Source organism: Oncorhynchus keta, chromosome 16 (assembly GCF_023373465.1).
Source record: "Oncorhynchus keta strain PuntledgeMale-10-30-2019 chromosome 16, Oket_V2, whole genome shotgun sequence".
Classification (NCBI taxonomy): domain Eukaryota; kingdom Metazoa; phylum Chordata; class Actinopteri; order Salmoniformes; family Salmonidae; genus Oncorhynchus; species Oncorhynchus keta.
The window spans coordinates 9,469,470-9,493,860 of record NC_068436.1 but is presented as its reverse complement, the minus strand read 5'-3'; the positions used below and the strand labels follow the sequence as shown (position 1 = coordinate 9,493,860).

General features: G+C 42.0%; 4 protein-coding genes across 6 annotated transcripts in view; 3 read left to right on the top strand and 1 right to left on the bottom strand.

The window, feature by feature from the left end:
- LOC118395568 (neurotrophin receptor-interacting factor homolog) overlaps window positions 1-24,391 on the bottom strand; it is a 384,346-nt gene that overhangs the window by 128,863 nt on the left and 231,092 nt on the right. The gene's annotated exons all lie outside the window — the stretch shown is intronic.
- Window positions 1-24,391, top strand: part of LOC118395583 (zinc finger protein 23-like) — a 135,782-nt gene that overhangs the window by 80,967 nt on the left and 30,424 nt on the right. The window lies entirely within an intron of this gene.
- The window catches only part of LOC118395575 (gastrula zinc finger protein XlCGF48.2-like), a 36,665-nt gene that overhangs the window by 2,161 nt on the left and 10,113 nt on the right, over window positions 1-24,391 (top strand). The window contains exons 2-3 of one of the 2 annotated variants that reach the window (XM_035789415.2): window positions 18,113-18,243; window positions 19,950-20,114. In XM_035789415.2, coding sequence (XP_035645308.1) covers window positions 18,113-18,243; window positions 19,950-20,114 — 296 coding nt within the window. Of the gene's footprint in view, window positions 1-76; window positions 5,557-18,112; window positions 18,244-19,949; window positions 20,115-24,391 lie in introns of those variants that run through there. The other variant, XM_035789414.2, reaches the window with a different exon arrangement.
- Window positions 13,141-24,391, top strand: part of LOC118395579 (zinc finger protein with KRAB and SCAN domains 3-like) — a 128,283-nt gene continuing 117,032 nt past the window's right edge. Inside the window, exon 1 of the mRNA XM_052465132.1 lies at window positions 13,141-13,594. Coding sequence (XP_052321092.1) covers window positions 13,348-13,594 — 247 coding nt within the window. The 5' untranslated portion in view covers window positions 13,141-13,347. The remainder of the gene's footprint in view (window positions 13,595-24,391) is intronic.

The following is a 24,391-nucleotide window of genomic DNA, read 5'->3' as shown; positions in this document are numbered from 1 at the left end:
TTGTGAGACTTCCCTACGACATTGTTATCCAATTCAACCTATGTACCGGTAATAACCTCCTTTCTTCTTTTGTCAGTCTGCAGAGGCTGAAGGTCCTGGGGTCAAGCAGGAAAAGTCTGAAGGAGAGGTGGACCCACGGCACAGTAGAAACATCCAGACTGGAGCGGCTGGAGCGCCCCCAGTAGCCACGGAGAACCCCACCACCGCCCAAGAGCAGTCCAGGACCCGACGCAGCATCATGGTCAGTGGAACGCTGAACGCCATCCTCAAGTCAGAGACAGATACAGACACCAAGACCTTAACGGGGCTGAACCGACTGGGCTGTCCTCCTGCTCCACGCTCAGAGTATTTACTTTATGGCAACACAAGCCCGAGAACTGTTCTGTCCCATCGGGACTCAGGTGACACTTTACAGACTGTCAATGACCCATCCTGTTCATACACTACAGAGATGATACCTGGTGACATGCCTGTGGTATTAGATGCACAGACTAATCCAATGAAAGTGGACTGGAACCAGTACAGTAGTAGTGGATACTCTGAAGGGTGCCAAGATAAGAAAGGGGAGAGCCTGGTCGTAGATGAGGTGACTGTGAAAGTAGAGGGCGACGTTTCTCTGACATGGAATGCATACGAAAATCACTTAGGAGAAGGACACTCACAAGGCAACACCATTGACTTCTTAGACTACAGGGAAAGCATAGAGACAAATCTAAATGTCATGACCCACTCCCCTTTACACACGTTTACACACGATCCATTATCCATGTCGATGGGGCCCTCCGATTCACACAGGGAACAAATGGCCAAGGCGCGGGGAGAGGGAGCCACATCGGGCAATGGTAAAGAGAAACGGTTCCTTTGCATGTTCTGTAACAAAGGCTTCAGCTGCCCCCAGAAGGTGGACATCCACCAGAGGGTCCACACAGGGGTGAAACCCTTCAGCTGTACCCAGTGCCACATGCGCTTTGCCCAGGCATGCACCCTGAAGAGGCACCAGAGGGTCCACACAGGGGAGAAACCCTTCAGCTGTACCCAGTGCCACATGCGCTTTGCCCAGGCTGGTGACCTGAAGAGGCACCAGAGGGTCCACACGGGAGAGAGGCCTTTCGCCTGTGCACACTGTGGGAAGAGGTTCTCAGAGAAGAGCTACCTCAGGTTACACCAGCAGAAAAAACACTCCACTCTAACAAACACTTTTATATCAAAAGACAAAGATTAATTTTAGTTGTCATCAGAAAATATCCACAGATGCATTTGGATATTCCTGGGTAGAATATTATATCCAGATATTGTGTGATATATAAGGCATAGTGTGTATATACAGTGCCTACAGTGCATTTGGAAGGTATTCAGACCCCTTGACTTTTTCCACATTTTGTTACGTTACAGCCTTATTCTAAAATTGGTTAAATTGTTGTTTTCCCTCAATCTACACACAATACCCCACAATGACAAAGCAAAAACAGGTTTATAAATGTTTGTATATGTATTAAAAATCAACAGAAATTTCACATTTACATAAGTATTCAGACCCTTTTTACTCAGTACTTTGTTGAACACCTTTGGCAGAAATTACAGCCTCAAGTCTTCTTGGGTATGACTCTACAAGCTTGGCACACCTGTATTTGGGGAGTTTCTCAGATTCTTCTCTGCAGATCCACTCAAGCTCTGTCAGGTTGGATGGGGAGCGTCGCTGCACAGCTATTTTCAGGTCTCCAGAGATGTTCGACGGGTTCAAGTCCGGGCACTGGCTGGGCCACTCAATGACATTCAGAGACTTGTCCTGAAGCCACTCCTGCGTTGTCTTGGCTGTGTGCTTAGGGTCATTGTCCTGTTGGAATGTGAACCGTCACCCGAGTCTGAGGTCCTGAGTGCTCTGGAGCAGGTTTTCATCATCTCTGTACTTTTCTCTTTTCATCATTCCCCCGATCCTGACTAGTCTCCCAGTCCCTGCTGCTGAAAAATGCTGCCAGGTTTCCTCCAGATGTGACACTTGGCATTCAGGACAAAGAGTTCAATCTTGGTTTCATCAGACCAGAAAATCTTGTATCTCATGGTGTGAGAGTCCATTCGATGCTTTTTGGAAACTCCAAGTGGGCTGTCATGTGCCTTTTACTAAGGAGTGGCTTCCTTCTGGTCACTCTACCATAAAGGCCTGATTGGTGGATTTCTGCAGGGATGGTTGTCCTTTTGGAAGGTTATCCCATCTCCACAGAGGAACTCTGTCAGAGTGACCATCAGGTTCTTGGTCACCTCCCTGATGAAGGCCCTTCTCCACCGATTGCTCAGTTTGGCCAGGCGGCCAACTCTAGGAAGAGTCTTGGTGGTTCCAAACTTCTACCATTTAAGAATGATGGAGGCCACTGTGTTCTTGGGGACCTTCAATGCTGCAGACATTTTTTTGGTACCCTTCCCCAGATCTGTGCCTCGACACAATCCTGTCTCGGAGCTCTACGGCCAATTCCTTCGACCTCATGGAATGGTTTTCGCTCTGACATGCACTGTCAACTGTGGGACCTTACAGTCGTATGAAAAAGTTTGGGCACCCCTGACAATTTCCATGATTTCCATTTATAAATAATTGGGTGTTTGGATCAGCAATTTCATTTTGATTAAATAACTGATGGACATAGTAATATTTCTGTAGTGAAATTAGGTTTATTGGATTAACAGAAAATGGGCAATATGTATCAAAACAAAATTAAAATAACAGCCTCTAGATGCTTCCCATAGCCTCTAATGAGTGTCTGGATTCTGGATGAAGGTATTTTGGACCATTCCTCCTTACAAAACATCTCCAGTTCAGTTAGTTTTGATGGTTGCAGAGCATGGACAGCCCACTTCAAATCATCCCACAGATTCTCAATGATATTCAGGTCTGGGGACTGGGATGGCCATTCCAGAACATTGTACTTGTTCCTCTGCATAAATGCCCGGGTAGATTTTGAGCAGTGTTTTGGGTCGTTGTCTTGTTGAAATATCCAGCCCTGGTGTAACTTCAACTTTGTGACTGATTCTTCAACATTATTCCCAAGAATTTGCTGATATTGAGTAGGAAGGATCCATGTGACCCTCAACTTTAACAAGATTCCCAGTATCGGCACTGGCCACACAGCCCCACAGCATGATGGAACCCCCACCAAATTTTACTGTGGGTAGCAAGTGTTTTTCTTGGAACGTTGTGTTCTTTTGCCGCCATGCATAACGTCCCTTGTTATGACCAAATAACTCAATCTTTGTTTCATCAGTCCACAGCACCTTATTTCAAAATGAAGCTGGCTTGTCCAAATGTGTGTTTGCATACCTCAAGCGACTCTGTTTGTGGCGTGTGTGCAGAAAAGGCTTCTTCCGCATCACTCTCCCATACAGCTTCTCCTTGTGCAAAGTGCGCTGAATTGTTGAACGATGCACAGTGACACCATCTGCAGCAGGATGATGTTGTAGGTCTTTGGAGGTGGTCTGTGGGCTGTTTATGACCGTTCTCACCACCCTTCGCCTTTGCCTTTCCGACATTTTACTTTGCCTGCCACTTCTGGCCTTAACAAGAACTGTGCCCGTGGTCTTCCATTTCCTCACAGTGGACACTGACAGCCTAAATCTCTGTGATAGCTTTTTGTAGCCATCCTCGAAACCATAATGTTGAACAATCTTTGTTTTCAGGTCATTTGAGAGTTGTTTTGAGGCCCCCATTAATGGCATGCCACTGTGATCATTTTTTGTGACGACAGAGTAAATTATTATGCAGCCTCAGAGGGGTGCCCAAACTTTTTCATACGACTGTATGTAGACAGGCGTGTGCCTTTCCAAATCATGCCCAATCAATTGAATTTACCACAGGTCGACTCCAATCAAGTTGTAGAAACATCTCAAGGATGATCAATGGAAACAGGATGCAACTGAGCTCAATTTCGAGTCTCATAGCAAAGGGTCTGAATACTTGTGTAAATAAGGTATTTTTTTATTTTAATACATTTGCAATAATTAAAAAAAACGTTTTTCGCTTCATCATTATGGAGTATTGAGGATTTTCTTTTTTATTTGAACCATTTTAGAATAAGGCTGTGAGGTAACGATGTGTAAAGTCAAGGGGTCTGAATACTTTCCAAAGGCACTGTAGCTCCTTTCATATTTGTTTTGATCCTGACCAGTGGTGGAAAAAGTAAAGATACTGTCATAGAAAATGACTCAAGTAAAATTGAGTCACCCAGTAAAATAATACTTGAGTAAAAGTCTAAAAGTATTTGGTTTTAAATGTACTTAAGTATCAAAAGTAAAAGTGTTAATTTATAATTTACACATTGTTGTTTATTTATTTATAGGGAGACGGGCTTACTACAAACAAAGCATTTGTGTTTAGTGAGTGCGCCCGATCACTGGCATTAGGGATGACCAGGGATGTTCTCTTGATAAGTGTGAATTGGACCATTTTCCTGTCAAAATGTAACAAGTACTTTTGGGTGTTAAGGAAAATGTATGGAGTAAAAAGTACATAATTTTCTTTACAATTGTAGTAAAAGTTACCCCAAAAAACTACTTAAGTAGTACTTTAAAGTATTTTTACTTAAGTACTTTACACCACTGATCCTGACAAACTCCCCAGTCCCTACCAAGGACAAGCATACCCATAACATGATGCTGCCACCACAATACTTAAATAGAGAGGGCTTCACTCTGTTGTATTGGATTTGAGACAACCCTCTTTTTTAAAATTCAGGCCAAAAATGTAATGTAAGTGCAATGTTGTTGATCTCTTTGTATTCAAGTATTGTGATGGCAGCATCATGTTATGGTTATGTCACCGGCAGGGACTAGGGAATTTGTGATAAAAAAAGGAATATGAAACGAGCAAAGAAACTCACCTCAGTCTTCTGAAAACCCTGGGATAGGGTTTTATTTTTCTGTGGGACAATTACACAGAGGTGTTGAGAGTTCCTGAGTGATCTAGTCTCAGTAGTGACTTAAATCAGCTTTTAAAAAATCGGAGACAAGGTTTGAATATGGCTGTCCAATGATTCCCAATTTTGACAACAATGGATATAGTGTTGTGCGAAGTCGGTAGAATCTTATTCCAAGTTATTCACAGCTATAATTGCAGCCAAAATGTGCTTCCACTAAGTATTAACTGATGGGGGTGGAGACTTATCCATTTTTTTCTTGATTTGGTAAATGTTTTATAACTTTCTTTTACTTGAACATTTGGAGAAGGTTGTGTAGATCTGCAGGAAAATGTAATTTAATTCCTTTTTATATTTAATTTTGAGGCAGCAAAATGTGAAAAGAAGTTAAAGGTGGTGTTGACTTTCGATATGCACTGTACGCCTAAAAAGTCTGTTACATATTGTGTTTGTACTCTGTAGGCTATAATGATGTTCACAAATGCCTTTTATTACTTCCGTTCAACTACTTGTTTTTTCCCCCCAGGACACCTTTTATTGAAAACATTTATGCAGTTTATCATGCAGATTTGTAGTAAAGACATATATGTGTCGTTTTCAAATGGTCTGTTTAAAACTTGTTTATGTTTAATAAACACAAAATGGGACTTAATTCAAATACTTTTCTCATTGAGACTCTTTAGTGTACATCACATCTGATCTCATCCTATTCTGCATAAACATGACAGTTATAATCAATACATATTGAACAAAAATATTAACACAACATGTAAAGTGTTGGTTTCATGAGCTGAAATAAAAGACTCCAGAAATGTAACATATGCACAAAAAGCTTATTTCTCTAAAATGTTGTGCACAAATTTCTTTACATCCCTGTTATTGAGCATTTCTCCTTTGCCAAGATAATCCAACATCCAACTGGCAGGTGTGGCATATCAAGAAGCTGATTAAACAAAAATCATTCCACAGGTGCACCTTGTGCTTGGGGACAAAAGGCCACTAAAATGTGCGATTTTGTCACACAACACAATGCCACAGATGTCTCAAGTTGAGGGAGCGTGCAATTGGCATGCTGACTGCAGGAATGTCCTCGAGCGCTGTTGCCAGTGAATTGAATGTTAATTTCTCTACCATAAGTCGTCTCCAATGTCGTTTTTAGAGAATTTGGCAGTTCGTCCAAACGGTTCACAACCGCAGACCACGTGTATGGCGTCGTGTTGGCAAACGGTTTGCTGATGTCAACATTGTGAATAGAGTGCACCATGGTGGCGGTGGGGTTGTGGTATTGCCAGTCATAAATTAGGAACACAATTGCATTTTATCGATGGCAATTTGAATGCACAGAGATACTTTGACAAGCTCCATTGTCGTGCCATTCGTCAGCCACCATCATCTCATGTTTCAGCATGATAATGCACTGCCCCATGTCGCAAGGATCTGTACACAATTCCTGGAAGCTGAAAATGTCCCAGGTCTTCCATGGCCTGCATACGCACCAGACACGTCACCCATTGAGCATGTTTGGGATGCTCTGGATTGATGCGTATGATAGCGTGTTCCAGTTCCCGCCAATATCCAGCAACTTCGCACAGTATTTGAAGAGGAGTGGAACAACCTTCCACAGGCCACAATAAACAGTCTGATCAACTCTATGCAAAGGAGATGTATAAACTGCATGAGGCAAATGGTGGTCACACCAGATACGGACTGGTTTTCTGATCCATGCCCTTACCTTTTTTTTCATTGCTCAATGAGAAGATGCTCCATAGCAGGGTGCTCATAACAGATTTCTTGATCCAACATCCTCTCACTCTGTACCTCTTACAGTCAGTAGTCTTGGAGGATGGGAAGCCTGATCTGCTGCTAGTCAAAGAGGAGACAATGGACAACAGACCAGAGAGCATTGATCTGCTGAGTGGATTAAAGATGGAGGAGCTAGGTAAGGGAGACATACATATACAGAACATAATAGATATACTTCAATGGGAATAGTAATGCACCTGGCTATTTTTTTCCATAAAACTCCATATGTAGACTTTTCACTGCCATGCTTACAAAAGTCTATTTTGGAATCTCTTCCTGCAGGTGGTTGGCTTGAGGCTAACAGAGGACACTGGGTGGCCATCTTGGATTCCTAGACGGGTTTAGCCAAGATCCAAGGGGGACAACATTACTGAGCAAGCCAGGATCAGAGGCTAAATAGTAGAGGTCAGTGGATGGGAAATGGTTCCAATCATTTTTCCACCATTAATTTTTGAAATTATGAAACACTTAAAATAAGGGCTGTGTCGTGTAGGCTTACCGTGGGGTGACGTTTTGATAACCATGTAAATCTCTCTCGGACAAGGTGAATTTTATCTATATTCAGCCCTATTTACTCTCAGATTCTAAAATGCTAATTAGCATCAAAGTAGACATCATGCAAGACTACAAATCCCTGCAAAGCCTTCTCTATCTGACACCTTTGCTAACTGGTTTGTGTCCATTTAAAACTTGCAGAAGACAGTGCACAGAATTGTAAATTTAAAGAAATGTAGCCAATTTATTCATGACTAAATTTAGCTAACATTAGATAGTTAATCCATAGATTCTTACCTTTGCCTCAATTCAGCAGTCTCGTCCAGATCATCATGGCATTTGTAGGTCTTTATGATAGCCACATTAGCAATTTATTTTGGGGGGTTAAATACTGGCAAAAATATTAAGTCACCTTGTCCGAGAGAGATGTACAGTTATCAAAACGTCACGTCAGGGTAAGTCTACACGAAACGCAGCCCTTATTTGTAGCGTTTCTTATATCCCCTATGGGGAAAAACAACTGGAAAAATGTACTTGTTTGACCGCTAGGTTATATGGGTATTATGACTCATACTGTGGTACTCTATATGGAACTGGATGAGGTGAACTGAAGAAAGAATGAGTATGATGAGGCAGAGTAGATGATATGGTGATGGATGGTGTCTGTAAAAATGCTTCACTGATGAAAGTGACATCCTTGACCTGTTGTTTGATGCTGTTTTTTATAATGAGGAAATATTAGTTCCTTAATTCATGTTTAATTGATATGAAGTACTGAAGATGTATGTAATGTTAAACCTTCTCCAAAGTATTCAAACATTTATTTTATCAAAGGGAGGGTACCAGATTTACAGAAAATGTAAAGTGTTACCATAGTGAGAAAAGTTATTCTACTTGCCACAGGTATAGTTTTGTGCAGTAAAAGTACATTGATAAAATTCAATACAAAATTGACTCTGTGCTGACTGACTTGGTTATTTTTGTGTCATTGCTGTGACTGAGTTCTTTATATCAGTTGAACCAAAACATGAATACACTGCTCAAAAAAATAAAGGGAACACTTAAACAACACAATCAAGTCAATCACACTTCTATGAAATCAAACTGTCCACTTAGGAAGCAACACTGAATGACAATAAATGTCACATGCTGTTGTGCAAATGGAATAGACAACAGGTGGAAATTATAGGCAATTAGCAAGACACCCCCAATAAAGGAGTGGTTCTGCAGGCGGTGACAACAGACCACTTCTCAGTTCCTATGCTTCCTGGCTGATGTTTTGGTCACTTTTGAATGCTGGCGGTGCATTCATTCTAGTGGTAGCATGAGACTGAGTCTACAACCCACACAAGTGGCTCAGGTAGTGCAGCTCATCCAGGATGGCACATCAATGTGAGCTGTGGCAATAAGGTTTGCTGTGTCTGTCAGCGTAGTGTCCAGAGCATGGAGGCGCTACCAGGAGACGGTCCAGTACATCAGGAGACGTGGAGGAGGCCGTAGGAGGGCAACAACTCAGCAGCAGGACCGCTACCTCCGCCTTTGTGCAAGGAGGAGCACTGCCAGAGCCCTGCAAAATGACCTCCAGCAGGCCACAAATGTGCATGTGTCTGCTCAAACGGTCAGAAACAGACTCCATGAGGTTGGTATGAGGGCCTGACGTCCACAGGTTGGGGTTGTGCTTACAGCCCAACACCGTGCAGGACGTTTGGCATTTGCCAGAGAACACCAAGATTGGCAAATTCGCCACTGGCGCTCTGGTTTGGCGGTGGGTCAGTCATGGTGTGGCATTTCTTTGGGGGGCCGCACAGCCCTCCATGTGCTCGCCAGAGGTAGCCTGACTGCCATTAGTTACCGAGATGAGATCCTCAGATAAAAATATTGTGTGGGCTGTTTTGTTAGACTTCACTTCGGTTTTTGACAGTATCGATCAGTCTGCTGCTGGAAAAACTTGTGTTATGGTTTTACACCCCCTGCTATATTGTGGATAAAGAGTTACTTGTCTAACAGAATACAGAGGTTGCTCTTAAATGGAAGCCTCTTCAACATATTTCAGGTAGAATCAGGAATTCCCCAAGGCAGCTGTCTAGGCCCATTACCTTTTTCAATCTTTACTAATGAATTGCCACTGGCTTTGAGGAAAGCCAGAGTGTCTATGTATGCGGATGACTCAACACTATACACGTCAGCTACTACAGCGACTGATATTACTGCAACACTTAATAAAGAGTTGCAGTTAGTTTCAGAGTGGGTGGCAAGGAATAAGTTAGTCCTAAATATTTCTAAATCTAAAAGCATTGTATTTGGGACAAATCACTCACTAAACCCTAATCCTCAACTAAATCATGTAGAAATTGAGCAAGTTGAGGTGACTAAACTGCTTGGAGTTACCCTGGATTGTAAACTGTCATGGTCAAAACATATTGATACAACATTAGCTAAGATGGGGAGAAGTATGTCCATAATAAAGCGCTGCTCTACCTTCTTAACAGCACTATCAACAAGGAAGATCCTAGGCCATAGTTGTAGAACCTGGACTGCTGTTCAGTCGTGCCACAAAAAAGGACTTAGGAAAATTGCAATTGGTTCAGAACAAGGCAGCACGGCTGGCTCTTGGATGTACACAGAGAGCTAATATTAGTAATATGCATGTCAATCTCTCCTGGCTCAAAGTGGAGAAGAGATCGACTTCATCACTACTTCATCACTACTACTTACGTATTTATGAGAGGTATTGACATGTTGAATGCACTGCGCTGTCTGTTTGAACTACTGGCGCACAGCTCGGACATCCATGCATATGCCACAAAAGGTCTCTTCACAATCTCCCATGTCCAGAACAGACTATGGAAGGAGCACAGTACTACATAGAGCCATGACTACATGGAACTCTATTCCACATCAAGTAAATGATGCAAGCAGTAAAATTAGAGTTAAAAAACTGATTTTTAAAAATCACCTCATGGAACAGCGGGGACTGTGAAGCAACAAACATAGGCACAGACATATGCATACACACACACGGATTTTGTACTGTAGATATGTGGTAGTTGTGGAGTAGGGGCCTGATGGCACAAAGTGTGTTGTGAAATCTGTAAATGTATTGGAATGTTTTTAAAATTGTATGAACTGCCTTAATTTTGCTGGACTCCAGCTAATGGGGATCCATCATAAATAAAAAATACAAACCACAAGGGATAAAAACTCCATCACCACCACACAAAACAATGGACAGAACAACCTCAGTCCTGGTGGTCATCAGAGAGACAGAGGCTCCAGTCAGGGATCCAGTCTGCAGCCCAGACCCTTCTCTTCACTGTCTCAGTGCAGGGATGAAGCAGGGCCTGGGGCTGATAGAGATAGACCCTCCTGTTCTTATGATGCAAACACCACAGTGTCCATGATGAACAGAGCAGGTCACCCTGGGCTTCAGCCTTCACAGAGGGTGGTGGGAGACCCCCTGGTGGTAGGCTTTCAGGAGGTGCCTAGTGTCTCAGTTCATATAAAGCCTGGGCTTGGACCTGGGTCTAGCTTTCCTCAGCTACCTCATGGTTACCGCACCGATACAGACCAGGTCAGGATGGGCGTCCACCATATATATATAAAATATATATATATATATATATATATAAAATATATGCCATTTAGCAGACGCTTTTATCCAAAGCGACTTACAGTCATGTGTGCATACATTCTACGTATGGGTGGTCCCGGGAATCGAACCCACTACCCGGCGTTACAAGCGCCATGCTCTACCAACTGTGCTACAGAAGGACCACAGGAGAGGTACCTTGCCTAGAACACAACACACAATCCCAACAACATCCAAACAATGGCAAGAGGTCAAGGAGGGAGCTGAAAGACTAACCACCTGAGGGTGGTGACTCCTGCTTCTACCTCTAGTGTAATTGGGTCTCAACGTTGGAGTCGAGCATTAGGACGGACGCAGACAAGCCGTACAGCTGCCCCACGTGTGGCAAGAGCTTTACTTAGGCGACCTATGTGAAGAAGCAACAGACCGTTCACACCAAGGGCAGGCCCTTCAAGTGCAAACTATGTTACAAGAGCTTCTCCTACCTGACTAAGCTTACCAGACATAAGTGTCCACAATGGGGAGAAATCGTAGCATTGTGGCTTTAGCTGACATATTATAGTCATCATGTGAAGTGTCTTGGAGTAAGAGTTTTTTGGATTACTAAATCCCTCAGTTGAGCATCTGGGCATGCCGTCTTTCTCACATTATACATACTTGTTTGGTGTGCTGGCATAGCCAAAACCCTGTCATTGAAGTGGAACACTATATTTCCCCTCGAAATGTAGTTTTTCCTGTTCTTTTCATAACAAATATGATGTCCCTCTTTTTAAAAGTATTTTTAGGTAATTTATGGTAATCTTTCTAAACAACTCTGCTCTGAGTTGAAAAGATACCAGAGAGGACGAGGCTAAATCTGTTAAGCCCACAAAGTGAGACATTTTTGTATGGAGGTAAATTATTTGTATTCCTCGTGTTACTATTTTATTTTTAAACTCTGCATCGTTGGGAAGAGCTCATAAGCAAGCATTTCACAGTAAAGTATACACCAGTTGTATTCGGCGAATGCCACAAATAAAATTGGATTTTTAGATTTTATGAGTGTTGAATTCAGTTAACAAAAAATGTAATTGCTCATTTGCTACATGAGGCTTATTTGACTGAATATCAGTTTCGTAATTGTTAGGTTACGAATGCACTGATGGGTGGACCCAAGTGGCATTTCGTCAATTTATCCTATGGGTGGGGATTCCTAGGAGTTGGGAGCAATCAGCCAATTAAGAAGAAAATGTACTACTTTAAAATGGAGATAGCCTCAATGGCGCTGCCATAGACTAAAAACATGCCCATACTGTCACATATGCTATAATAGCACAGATACCAAGATGACGCCACGTTCAAAACAACTGGGAACTCGGAAATCTCAGACTTCACACTTCAGAGCGTTCAAGAAGACTGTGAACTCAAAATAAAATGAGCTCAGACTGGGAAAAATCGTTTTGAGCGGTCATCCAACTTGGAATTCCAAGTCTGGGAACTCGGGCCTCTTCTAGTGCTCTGACTTTTCAACCTTTAGATCACTAACATCATGATTTGAGTTTTTTCCCCAGTTGTCTTGAAAGCACCACCAGTCCTCTATTTAGCTTTTTATTCTATTATTTGTGTACTTGTTTGACATTTTTACTGCATTGTTAGGAGCTAATAACATAAGCATTTTGATGCGCTCGCTATATCCTTGGCTAAATTGTGTACACCAACCAATAAACTTTGATCTCCTATTGTTCGCACTTGCATCTGCCTTCACATTAGCTAGAATGTTCCCACCTGATCTCGCCTCCTCATCTATGGACAAGTCTTTCCATTTTTAGTAAGACTATCTTGAATATCTTGTCAATATAATACACAATCGTTGAAGAGTTTGGATGTGTAATGTAATAAGCAGTGTGCCCCATTTCCAGTGCTGTAAAGTAAACAAGTTTTTTAAAAATACTATAAAGTACTACTTGAGTCGCTCTTCTCTGTACTTTACAATTTATATTTGACAACTTCTACTCCACTACATTACTAAAGAAAATATGTAATGTTTTACTCTGATATTTCATGACGTCAAAAAGTACTCTTTAAATTTAGAATGCTCAGACAGGACAGCAATATCGTCCAATTCATGCACATATCAATACAAGGGGTTGACATCCCTACTGCCTCTGATCTGGCGGAATCACTAAACACAAATACTGCATTTGTAAATTATGTCTGAGTGTTGGAGTACTGTCTGGTTTGCTTAATATAAGGAATTTGATGTATAGCATTTACTTTTACTAAAGTATGGCAATTGAGTACTTTTCCATCAGTGTATATTTTAAAGAACAGCGCAAATACCGTTTTTATTTAGCCACACCCTTTGACCTATGACGCCAACCAATAACAACTTATATTCCGTGTAAACAATGACCAAGAACTATTTCCACGTTAGCGTTTTTCTTTAGACGTTTATGAACACAATGGAAGTCAAAATATGACTAATTTAACTGCACATCATTGCATATTTACCCCAAGTAGTGTTTAATTCGCGCTGGAGACTGGACTTAGTTGATAGATGTTATCTAGGTAGGGCTAGCTGCTATGGTTTTTCACACTCAAATAGCCTCCATCATGGAGGTGCTAGCGAATGCAGCCGTGGCAGAGGTCTGCAAACTCGTCGACGACGACTATGCAGTGTTTCGTTTGGAAATAACTAAAAGCCAGAAAGAAAACAGGGCATTGCGGAGGAAACTACAGCTACTGGAACTGAAGGTGGTACGGGAGCGCGTACTCGTCAGTCGTCCCAGTAGTGTCAAGATCCTCGACCGATACAGAGGAATGGCAAGAGGTACATTTTGTAGAAGGTCGAGGCTGCGGGGCCTGTCGCCCCATTCCCCTCTGCGCATGTGTGACCTTAGATGCATTAACCGAGAGAGTAAGAGGCGAAACGATAATTTTTCTCAACCCCAAATCTGTCCACGAAAATAAGCCCAGGAAGGCTTATTTTTGTATGGAGGTAAATGAGTGTCAAATTTGGTCAACAAAAAATGTAATGGCTAATTTGCTACTTGAGGCATATTTGATCAATATAAGTTTCATAATGGTTAGGTTGTTACCGAAGCACTGATAGTGTCATTTCTGCAAATTTTGAAAAAAACGCCTGTTTTGCCTGTTGTCATTGAGATAGAGGACTCCTCATGGATATAACCTGTTTATATCATGGACATTGCCATTGAGGGTTTCCACCATTTTTAAAGTAGTCAACGGGGTGGCAATTCCTATGAGTTGGGAGCAATCAGCCAAAGAGGAAGAAAAAAAATTGACGACTTTCAAATGAAAGGAAAGGGGGATTGGTCGACCTCTACCTAGTAGGGAGCGACCGATTATGATTTTTCAACGCCGATACCAATACCGATTATTGGAGGGCCAAAAAAGCGGATACCGATTAATTGGACGATTAAAAAATATTTAAAAACGTGTATTTATTTGTAATAATGACAATACTGAATGAACACTTATTTTAACCTAATATAATACATCAATAAAAATATATTTAGCCTCAAATAAATTATGAAACATGTTAAATTTGGTTTAAATAATGCAAAAACAAAGTGTTGGAGAAGTAAAAGTGCAATATGTGCCATGTAAAAAAGCTAACGTTTGAGTTCCTTGCTCAGAACATGAGAACATATGAAAATTGGTGGTTCCTTTTAACATGAGACTTCAATATTCCAAGGTAAGAGGTTTTAGGTTGTAGTTAGTATGGTATTTATAGGACTATTTCTCTCTATACCATTTGTATTTCATACACCTTTGACTATTGGATGTTCTTATAGGCACTATAGTATTGCCAGTGTAACAGTATAGCTTCCGTCCCTCTCCTCGCCCCTACCTGGGCTCGAACCAGGAACACATCGACAACAGCCACACTCGAAGCAGCATTACCCATCGCTCCACAAAAGCCGCAGCCCTTGCAGAGCAAGAGGAATAACTACTCCAAGTCTCAGAGCGAGTGACGTTTGAAATGCTATTAGCGCACACCCAGCTAACTAGCGAGCCATTTCACATCGGTTACACCAGCCATTAGGCTGATAGGCTTGAAGTCATAAACAGCGCTGTGCTTGCGAAGAGCTGCTGGCAAAATGCACGAAAGTGCTGTTTGAATGAATGCTTACGAGCATGCTGCTGCCTACCATCGCTCAGTCAGACTGCTCTATCAAATCATAGACTTAATTATAACATAATAACACAAAGAAATACGAGCCTTTGATCATTAATATGGTCGAATCCGGAAACTATCATTTCGAAAACAAAATGTTTATTATTTCAGTGAAATACGGAATCGTTCTGTATTTTATCTAACGGGTGGCATCCCTAAGTCTAAATATTGTTGTTACATTGCAAAACCTTCAATGTTATGTCATAATTACTTAAAATTATGGCAAATTAGTTTGCAATGAGCCAGATTGCCCAAACTGTTGCATATACCCTGACTCTGCGTGCAATGAACGCAGAAATTACAGGGTCCATCTCAAATTACACAATTTCACCTGGTTAATATTGCCTGCTAACCTGGATTTCTTTTAGCTAAATATGCAGTTTTAAAAATATATACTTCCGTGTATTGATTTTAAGAAAGGTATTGGTGTTTATGGTTAGGTACAGTCGTCCAACGATTGTGCTTTTTTCGCAAATGCGCCTTTGTTAAATCATGCCCCAGTGTTGCATCGACTATATGCAACGCAGGACACACTAGATAAACGAGTAATATCATCAACCATGTGTAGTTGTAACTAGTGATTATGATTGATTGATTGTTTTTTATAAGATAAGTTTAATGCTAGCTAGCAACTTACCTTGGCTTCTACTGAATTTGCGTAACAGGCAGTCTCCTCGTGGAGTGCAATGAGAGGCAGGTGGTTAGAGCGTTGGACTCGTTAACTGTAAGGTTGCAAGATTGGATCCCCCGAGCTGACAAGGTGAAAATCTGTCGTTCTGCCCCTGAACAAGGCAGTTAACCCACCGTTCCTAGGCCGTCATTGAAAATAAGAATGTGTTCTTAACTGACTTGCCTAGTTAAATAAAGGCATTAATTAATAAAAATCGCCGCCCAAAAATACAGATTTCCGATTGTTATGAAAACTTTAAATCTGCCATTCAGATTAATTGGTCAACCTATAATACATAGTCAGTAGTACAACTGAATGCCTTCAACTGAAATGTATCTCCGCATATAACCCAACCCCTCTGAATCAGAGATAGCCTCAATGGCCCTGCCCATGCTATCACAGACTCTATAATGGCACAGATACAAAGATGAGTCGTCTATACAGTGGGGAGAACAAGTATTTGATACACTGCCGATTTTGCAGGTTTTCTTACTTACAAAGCATGTAGAGGTCTGTAATTTTTATCATAGGTACACTTCAACTGTGGGAGAGAGAATCTAAAACAAAAATCCAGAAAATCACATTGTATGATTTTTAAGTAATTAATTTGCATTTTATTGCATGACATAAGTATTTGATCACCTACCAACCAGTAAGAATTCCGGCTCTCACAGACCTGTTAGATTTTCTTTAAGAAGCCCTCTTGTTCTCCACTATACCTGTATTAACTATACCTGTTTGAACTCGTTACCTGTATAAAAGACATCTGTCCACACACTCAATCAAACAGACTCCAACCTTCCACAATGGCCAAGACCAGAGAGCTGTGTAAGGACATCAGGGTTCAATTGTAGACCTGCACAAGGCTGGGATGGGCTACAGGACAATAGGCAAGCAGCTTGGTTTGAAGGCAACAATTGTTGGCTCAATTATTAGAAAATGGAAAAAGTTCAAGATGACGGTCAATCACCCTCGGTCTGGGGCTCCATGCAAGATCTCACCTCGTGGGGCATCAACGATCATGAGGTAGGAGAGGGATCAGACCAGAACTACACGGCAGGACCTGGTCAATGACCTGAAGAGAGCTGGGACCACAGTCTCAAAGAAAACCATTAGTAACACACTACGCCGTCATGTATTAAAATCCTGCAGCGCATGCAAGGGCCCCCTGCTCAAGCCAGTGCATGTCCAGGCCCGTCTGAAGTTTGCCAATGACCATCTGGATAATCCAGAGGAGGAATGGCAGAAGGTCATGTGGTCCGATGAGACACAAATAGAGCTTTTTGGTCTAAACTCCACTCGCCGTGTTTGGAGGAAGAAGAAGGATGAGTACAACCCCAAGAACACCATCCCAACCGTGAAGCATGGAGGTGGAAACATCATTCTTTGGGGATGCTTTTCTGGAAAGGGGACAGGACGACTGCACCGTATTGAGGGGAGGATGGATGGGGCCATGTATCGCGAGATCTTGGCCAATAGCCTCCTTCCCTCAGTAAGAGCATTGAAGATGGGTCATGGCTGGGTCTTCCAGCATGACAACGACCCGAAACACACAGCCAGGGCAACTAAGGAGTGGGTCCGTAAGAAGCATCTCAAGGTCCTGGAGTGGCCTAGCCAGTCTCCAGACCTGAACCCAATAGAAAATCTTTGGAGGGAGCTGAAAGTCTGTATTGCCCAGCGACAGCCCCGAAACCTGAAGGATCTGGAGAAGGTCTGTATGGAGGAGTGGGTTAAAATCCCTGCTGCAGTGTGTGCAAACCTGGTCAAGAACTACAGGAAACGTATGATCTCTGTAATTGCAAACAAAGGTTTCCGTACCAAATATTAAGTTCTACTTTTCTGATGTATCCAATACTTATGTCATCCAATAAAATGCAAATTAATTACTTAAAAATCATACAATGTGATTTTCTGGATTTTTGTTTTAGATTCCGTCCCTCGCAGTTGAAGTGTACCTATGATAAAAATTAGACCTCTACATGCTTTGTAAGTAGGAAAACCTGCAAAATCGGCAGTGTATCAAATACTTGTTCTCCCCACTGTATATCTCTATTGACTAGAATGGTCCCACCTGATCTTGCCTCCTCCCGTATATCTTACATCTTCGAGGACATGTATTTATATTATCAGAGCTGTCACTCTAATATTTTGTCAATATAATAGACAATTTTTGGTTAACCAGAATTGGGTCTTGGTCAGTTTTTGGATTGTATGCAATAATTCCCCTGATTACTTAGCTATCTTGCACAAAGACACAATATCATATGTTATACCAGATTCCTGATTTACTGCATTTCCTAGTATTTAATAATTGAAAACAATAAGATGCATAGAACATAATCAATCTATGAATAGTATATCAAGCAGTTATGCGAAGTGTTACCTTATCTAGAATTCTAAAACTGTCAACAGGGTGTAGCGTTGAGCATTGACAGTAACTAAACTAACCACCTCTTTTCCCCCAATCACTCTCTCAGGTGAAGGACATCTCACTGGAGGCCACAGGAGCTTTGTGAAGCCAGCAGGACACAATACATGGAGAGATGACCAACCAATCAGTTTTGATGAGGGGAGTGGAACTTCAACTCAGCACATTATCGTGATAGAGGTTAGTGTAACAGTATTACATCAAATGTACAGTACATCAAATGTGGCCAGTTTATTTCAGAAAGGCTCTGCCATTGGGGAGCTTGCAAGACTTCCCTATGACATTGTTATCCAATTCAACGCATGACCACAGACGATGCAATCTCAACCACACTGCACACTGCCCTAACCCATCTGGACAAGAGGAATACATACCTATGTGAGAATGCTGTTCATCGACTACAGCTCGGCATTCAACACCATAGTACCCTCCAAGCTCGTCATCAAGCTCGAGACCCTGGGTCTCGACCCCGCCCTGTGCAACTGGGTACTGGACTTCCTGACGGGCCGCCCCCAGGTGGTGAGGGTAGGCAACAACATCTCCACCCCGCTGATCCTCAACACTGGGGCCCCACAAGGGTGCGTTCTGAGCTCTCTCCTGTACTCCCTGTTCACCCGCGACTGCGTGGCCACGCACGCCTCCAACTCAATCATCAAGTTTGCGGACGACACAACAGTGGTAGGCTTGATTACCAACAACGACGAGACGGCCTACAGGGAGGAGGTGATGGCCCTCGGAGTGTGGTGTCAGGAAAATAACCTCACACTCAACGTTAACAAAACTAAGGAGATGATTGTGGACTTCAGGAAACAGCAGAGGGAACACCCCCCTATCCACATCGATGGAACAGTAGTGGAGAGGGTAGTAAGTTTTAAGTTCCTCGGCATACACATCACAGACAAACTGAATTGGTCCACTCACACAGACAGCATCGTGAAGAAGGCGCAGCAGCGCCTCTTCAACCTCAGGAGGCTGAAGAAATTTGGCTTGTCACCAAAAGCACTCACAAACTTCTACAGATGCACAATCGAGAGCATCCTGGCGGGCTGTATCACCGCCTGGTACGGCAACTGCTCCGCCCACAACCGTAAGGCTCTCCAGAGGGTAGTGAGGTCTGCACAACGCATCGCCGGGGGCAAACTACCTGCCCTCCAGGACACCTACACCACCCGATGTTACAGGAAGGCCATAAAGATCATCAAGGACAACAACCACCCGAGCCACTGCCTGTTCACCCCGCTATCATCCAGAAGGCGAGGTCAGTACAGGTGCATCAAAGCTGGGACCGAGAGACTGAAAAACAGCTTCTATCTCAAGGCCATCAGACTGTTAAACATCCACCACTAACATTGAGTGGCTGCTGCCAACACACTGACACTGACTCAACTCCGGCCACTTTAATAATGGGAAGTGATGGGAAATTATGTAAAATATATCACTAGCCACTTTAAACAATGCTACCTAATATAATGTTACATACCCTACATTATTCATCTCATATGCATACGTATATACTGTACTCTATATCATCTACTGCATCCTTATGTAATACATGTATCACTAGCCACTTTAACTATGCCACTTTGTTTACATACTCATCTCATATGTATATACTGTACTCGATACCATCTACTGTATCTTGCCTATGCTGCTCTGTTCCATCACTCATTCATATATCTTTATGTACATATTCTTTATCCCCTTACACTGTGTATAAGACAGTAGTTTTGGAATTGTTAGTTAGATTACTTGTTGGTTATTACTGCATTGTCGGAACTGGAAGAGCAAGCATTTCGCTACACTCACATTAACATCTGCTAACCATGTGTATGTGACAAATAACATTTGATTTGATTTGATTTGAACCTCTTCCCTTCTTGTGTCAGTCTGCAGATGCAGGTCCTGGGGTCAAGCAGGAGAAGTCTGAAGGAGAGGAGGACCCGCGGCACAGCAGAAACATCCAGACTGAAGTGGCTGGAGTGCCCCCTGTAGCCACGGAGGTCTCCACCTCCGTCCAAGTGCCGCCCAGGACCCGAGGTAACATCACGGAGGTCAGTGGAACGCCGAACGCCATCCTCAAGCCAGAGACAGACACCGAGACGTTAACTGTAACACACAGGCTCTTACACACAGGATCTGACCACAGATCAGACCCAGAGAGACTGGGGCTGGGGAGACTTAGCCGTCTTCCTGCTCCTGGCTCAGAGTATTTAGCAGTATTTCACCAGAGCCAGAGGATGGTTCATTCCCATGGAGAAAGTGATGGTGACGCGTTAAACACTGGCGGTGAGGATCCGTCTTGTTCTTACGCTACAGAGATGGACCCTGGCAACATATCCTTGGGATTAGAGACACAGACTGATCTGTCTAGAGGGGACTGGAACCGGTACAGTAGTAGTGTATACTCTGAAGGGTGCCTAGATAAGAAAGGGGAGGTTATAGTCGTAGATGAGGTGACTGCGAAAGTGGAGGGCAAGGCTCCTCCCACATGGAATGCAGATAGCCACCTAGGAGACGGACACTCACAGGGCAGAGATTTCTTAGATAACAGGGAAAGCTTAGACACAAATCTAAATGTCACAACCCAGTCCCCTTTACACGCGTTTAGGGAAAGCGTCTTAGAAGGCCCCACCGATGTTGACACTAATTCACACAGCCGCATCCTTTTCGATCAGGTATTGAACTCAAACGACAGGGCTCGAGCACAGGCTCAGGGAGGAGGAGCCACATCAGGATATAGTAAAGAGAAACGGTTCCTCTGCATGTTCTGTAACAAAAGCTTCAGCTGCTCCCAGAATGTGGAGATACACCAGAGGGTCCACACAGGGGAGAAACCCTTCAGCTGTACCCAGTGTCATATGCGCTTTGCCCAGGCTGGCCACCTGAAGAGGCACCAAATGGTCCACACAGGGGAGAAACCTCACAGCTGTCCCCAGTGTGAGAAGAGGTTCTCCCGGCAGGACCAGCTGAAGAGCCACCTGAATGTCCACACGGGAGAAAGGCTGTTTGCATACAAACGCATTGCGGGAAGAGGTTCTCAGAGAGGCTCTACCTCAGGATACACCAGCAGAAAAAACAATCCACTCTAGAACATAGAAAATAACCATTCCACTCAATAGCTTCTGACCTTTAGATCAAACCCTGCATTAACAACAAATAGGAATTTACAGTAGAAAAAAATCCACAGATGTATTTGGAATAACAAGAGTAACAGATTTCAGTGTTGGATATTCCTGGGTAGAATATTGTGTGATATACAGTGGGGTCAGAAATGATTGACACACTTGATAAAGATGAGCAATAGTGACTTTGTAAAATAAAACATTCATACTGAGCTATATTGTACACAATTTTAAAAAATCTACATATAATGTATATATTATTTTATACTAATAAAATTGCTCAGTGAAAAATATTTTGTTTAACGAGTAATACTTTTTTTTCCCAAAAGGTAGGGTTCAAAAGGATTATCACAGCTTAAGATTCTTATAGATAAAGTAGTCAAAAGTTTGATATTTGGTCCCCTATACCTAGCACTCAATGTCTAAATCAAACTTGTTGGATGCATTTGCAGTTTTGGTTGTGTTTCAGATTATTTTGTGCCCACTAGAAATGAAAGGTAAATAACCTTTTACTGCAGTGAGCTAAATCAGGGTCACACAGTGTTTTGTAGGTCATCTTAAGCAAATCTATTTTGAAGCAAAAGTATTCTCCTCACTCACATGGTTATGGGCTTTTAAAAAAATAAGACACTTGTACCATGTCTGATATAGAGTTGAAATGTATAAATGTTTGGCTTTGCATCACAATATTATACTTTATATACATCAAAGAAGACTGAAATACATCAAAACCGTTTGAAATAGAAACACTGGATATGACTTTTTTTTTTTTAAGAATGTCTATTAATAATATTCCACCCATGAGGTCACTAGAGGGCGATTTGGTCAGTTGACTGCAGAAATGAAGCATTTTGTCCCATATTCATAGCAGGCCATGACTACATCAAGCTTGTGACTACAAATTTGTTGGATGCATTCGCTGTTTGTTTTGGTTGTGTTTCAGATTTTGTGCCGACGATAAATGAATAGTAAATAATGTATTGTGTCATTTTGGAGTCACTTTTATTGTAAATCACAATAGAATATGTTTCTAAACACTTATACATTCATCTGGATGCTACCACGATTACGGATAATCCAAAATTAATCGTGAATGATGATGAGTGAGAAAGATACAGAGGGTCAAAGACCCCCAAGACATGCTCACCTCCTCTATTATTGGTAATGGTAAGAGGTTAGCATGAATGGGGTTATGATCTTTGACCCTCTATATCTTTCTCACTCATCATCATTCACGATTAATTTAGGATTATCCGTAATCGTGGTAGCATCCAGATGAATGTTGAAGTGTTTAGAAACATATTCTATTGTTATTTACAATACAAGTGAATCCAAAATGACACAATACATTATTTACCATTTATTTATATTGGGCACAAACAAAATATTTTCCCCAAGACACTTTTAATTAGAAAATTAATGCAGTTTATCAAGTTCATGCAGATTTTTAGTTGAGACGTGTATGTGTGGTTTTCATATGGTGTGTTGAGATTTAAAAACATGTTTAATAAACACAAAATGGGATTTTTCATTCTAAGATTTTAATTGAGACTCTTTAATATACATCACATCTGGACCCCTATCCACAAAGCATCTCAGAGTAGAAAAGTGGTCATAAATGCTGAGAAGAGAGACATTTTACTCCTACTCTAATGGGTAAAAATAAAAGCTATGCATGAAGCACTTTTAAGTTATTAGAGTCCCACCTAGTCGACCGATATTTAGAAAACCTAATTGTCCTAATCAGTTAACAGCAGGTGTCTTGATAATAGACAAAGGTCAAGAATCCGTGGTTTCTTTGACGTGGTTCTTTGGCATGTAATGGCTGTGCTCAATGCAATGGCACTTATAAATGTAGATCCTTCAAACGGGGAAATCAATCCCAATCAAAGGTGTTATTACGTGCTCCACTAAGGCAGTTATTTATCTTATAACTTGTTCTTGTGGTAAACAATATGTGGGTAAAACAAAGCACGAATTGAAAGTACGTATCTCAGAGCATCGTAGCACAATTAGGTGTAAAAACTTTACTTACCCAGTTGCGGCCCACTTCTTGGAGGCAGGCCACTCGATTTCGTTTCTGCGTTATATTGGCATCGAACATGTCACCCTCCCTAGAAGAGGGGGTGACCTTGATAATGTATTGTTAATATGAGAGGCTGCATGGATCTTTAACTTAAAGACCCTTGTTCCCTTCGGTCTCAACGTAGACTTTGATCTGAAGCCATTCTTGTGATTATTGTGACTTTGCCATTGTAATTGTTTGTAAGCTTGTGTAGTCTAAGAGGGATTTATGATCATATGCTATCCATTTGTTTGTATGCTGTTCTTTGTATGCCATTTTTAACATTTGATAATTAACCAATGATATTAGGCCACTCTTGGCCATGATTACAGACACATGTGTCTTTTGACACTACATAAACGAGTCATCTCGCAGTGTTTGTGACTCTGCGGTCCGACTCATCCCAAACAAACTCAATTTGGTTGAGGTCGGGGGATTGTGGAGGTCAGGTCATCTGATGCAGCACTTCATCACTCTCCTTCTTGGTCACACAGCTTGGAGGTGTGTTTTGGGTCATTGTCCTGTTGGAAAACAAATCATAGTCCCACAAGCGCAAACCAGATGGGATAGAGTATCACTGCATAATGTTTTGGTAGCCATGCTGGTTAAGTGTGCCTTGAATTCTAAATAAGTCACCATCAAACCACCTCCATGCTTCATGGTGGGAACCACACATGTGCAGATCATCCATTCACCTACTCTGCGTCTCACAAAGACACAGTGGTTGGATCCAAAAATCTCAAATTTGGACATCAGACCAAAGGACAGATTTTCACCGGTCTAATGTCCATTGCTCGTGTTTCTTGCCCCAAGCAAGTCTCTTCTTCTTATCGGTGTCTTTTAGTAGTGGTTTCTTTGCAGCAGTTAGACCATGAAGGCCTGATTCACGCAGTCTTCTCTGAACAGTTGATGTTGAGATGTGTCTGTTACTTGAACTCTGAATAATTTATTTGGGCTGCAATCTGAGGTGCAGATAATTACTGATTTCTTACTCTAATGAACTTATCCTCCTCTTATCTTACCCTTGATGTTGCACAACGATTTAAGTCAATAAGTCATTGTTTTATTCAAAGTATGATATTTTTGGTTCTTGAAGTGACAAATCCGAACTGCCCATGTTGTGCAAATCCGTGTGAATGTG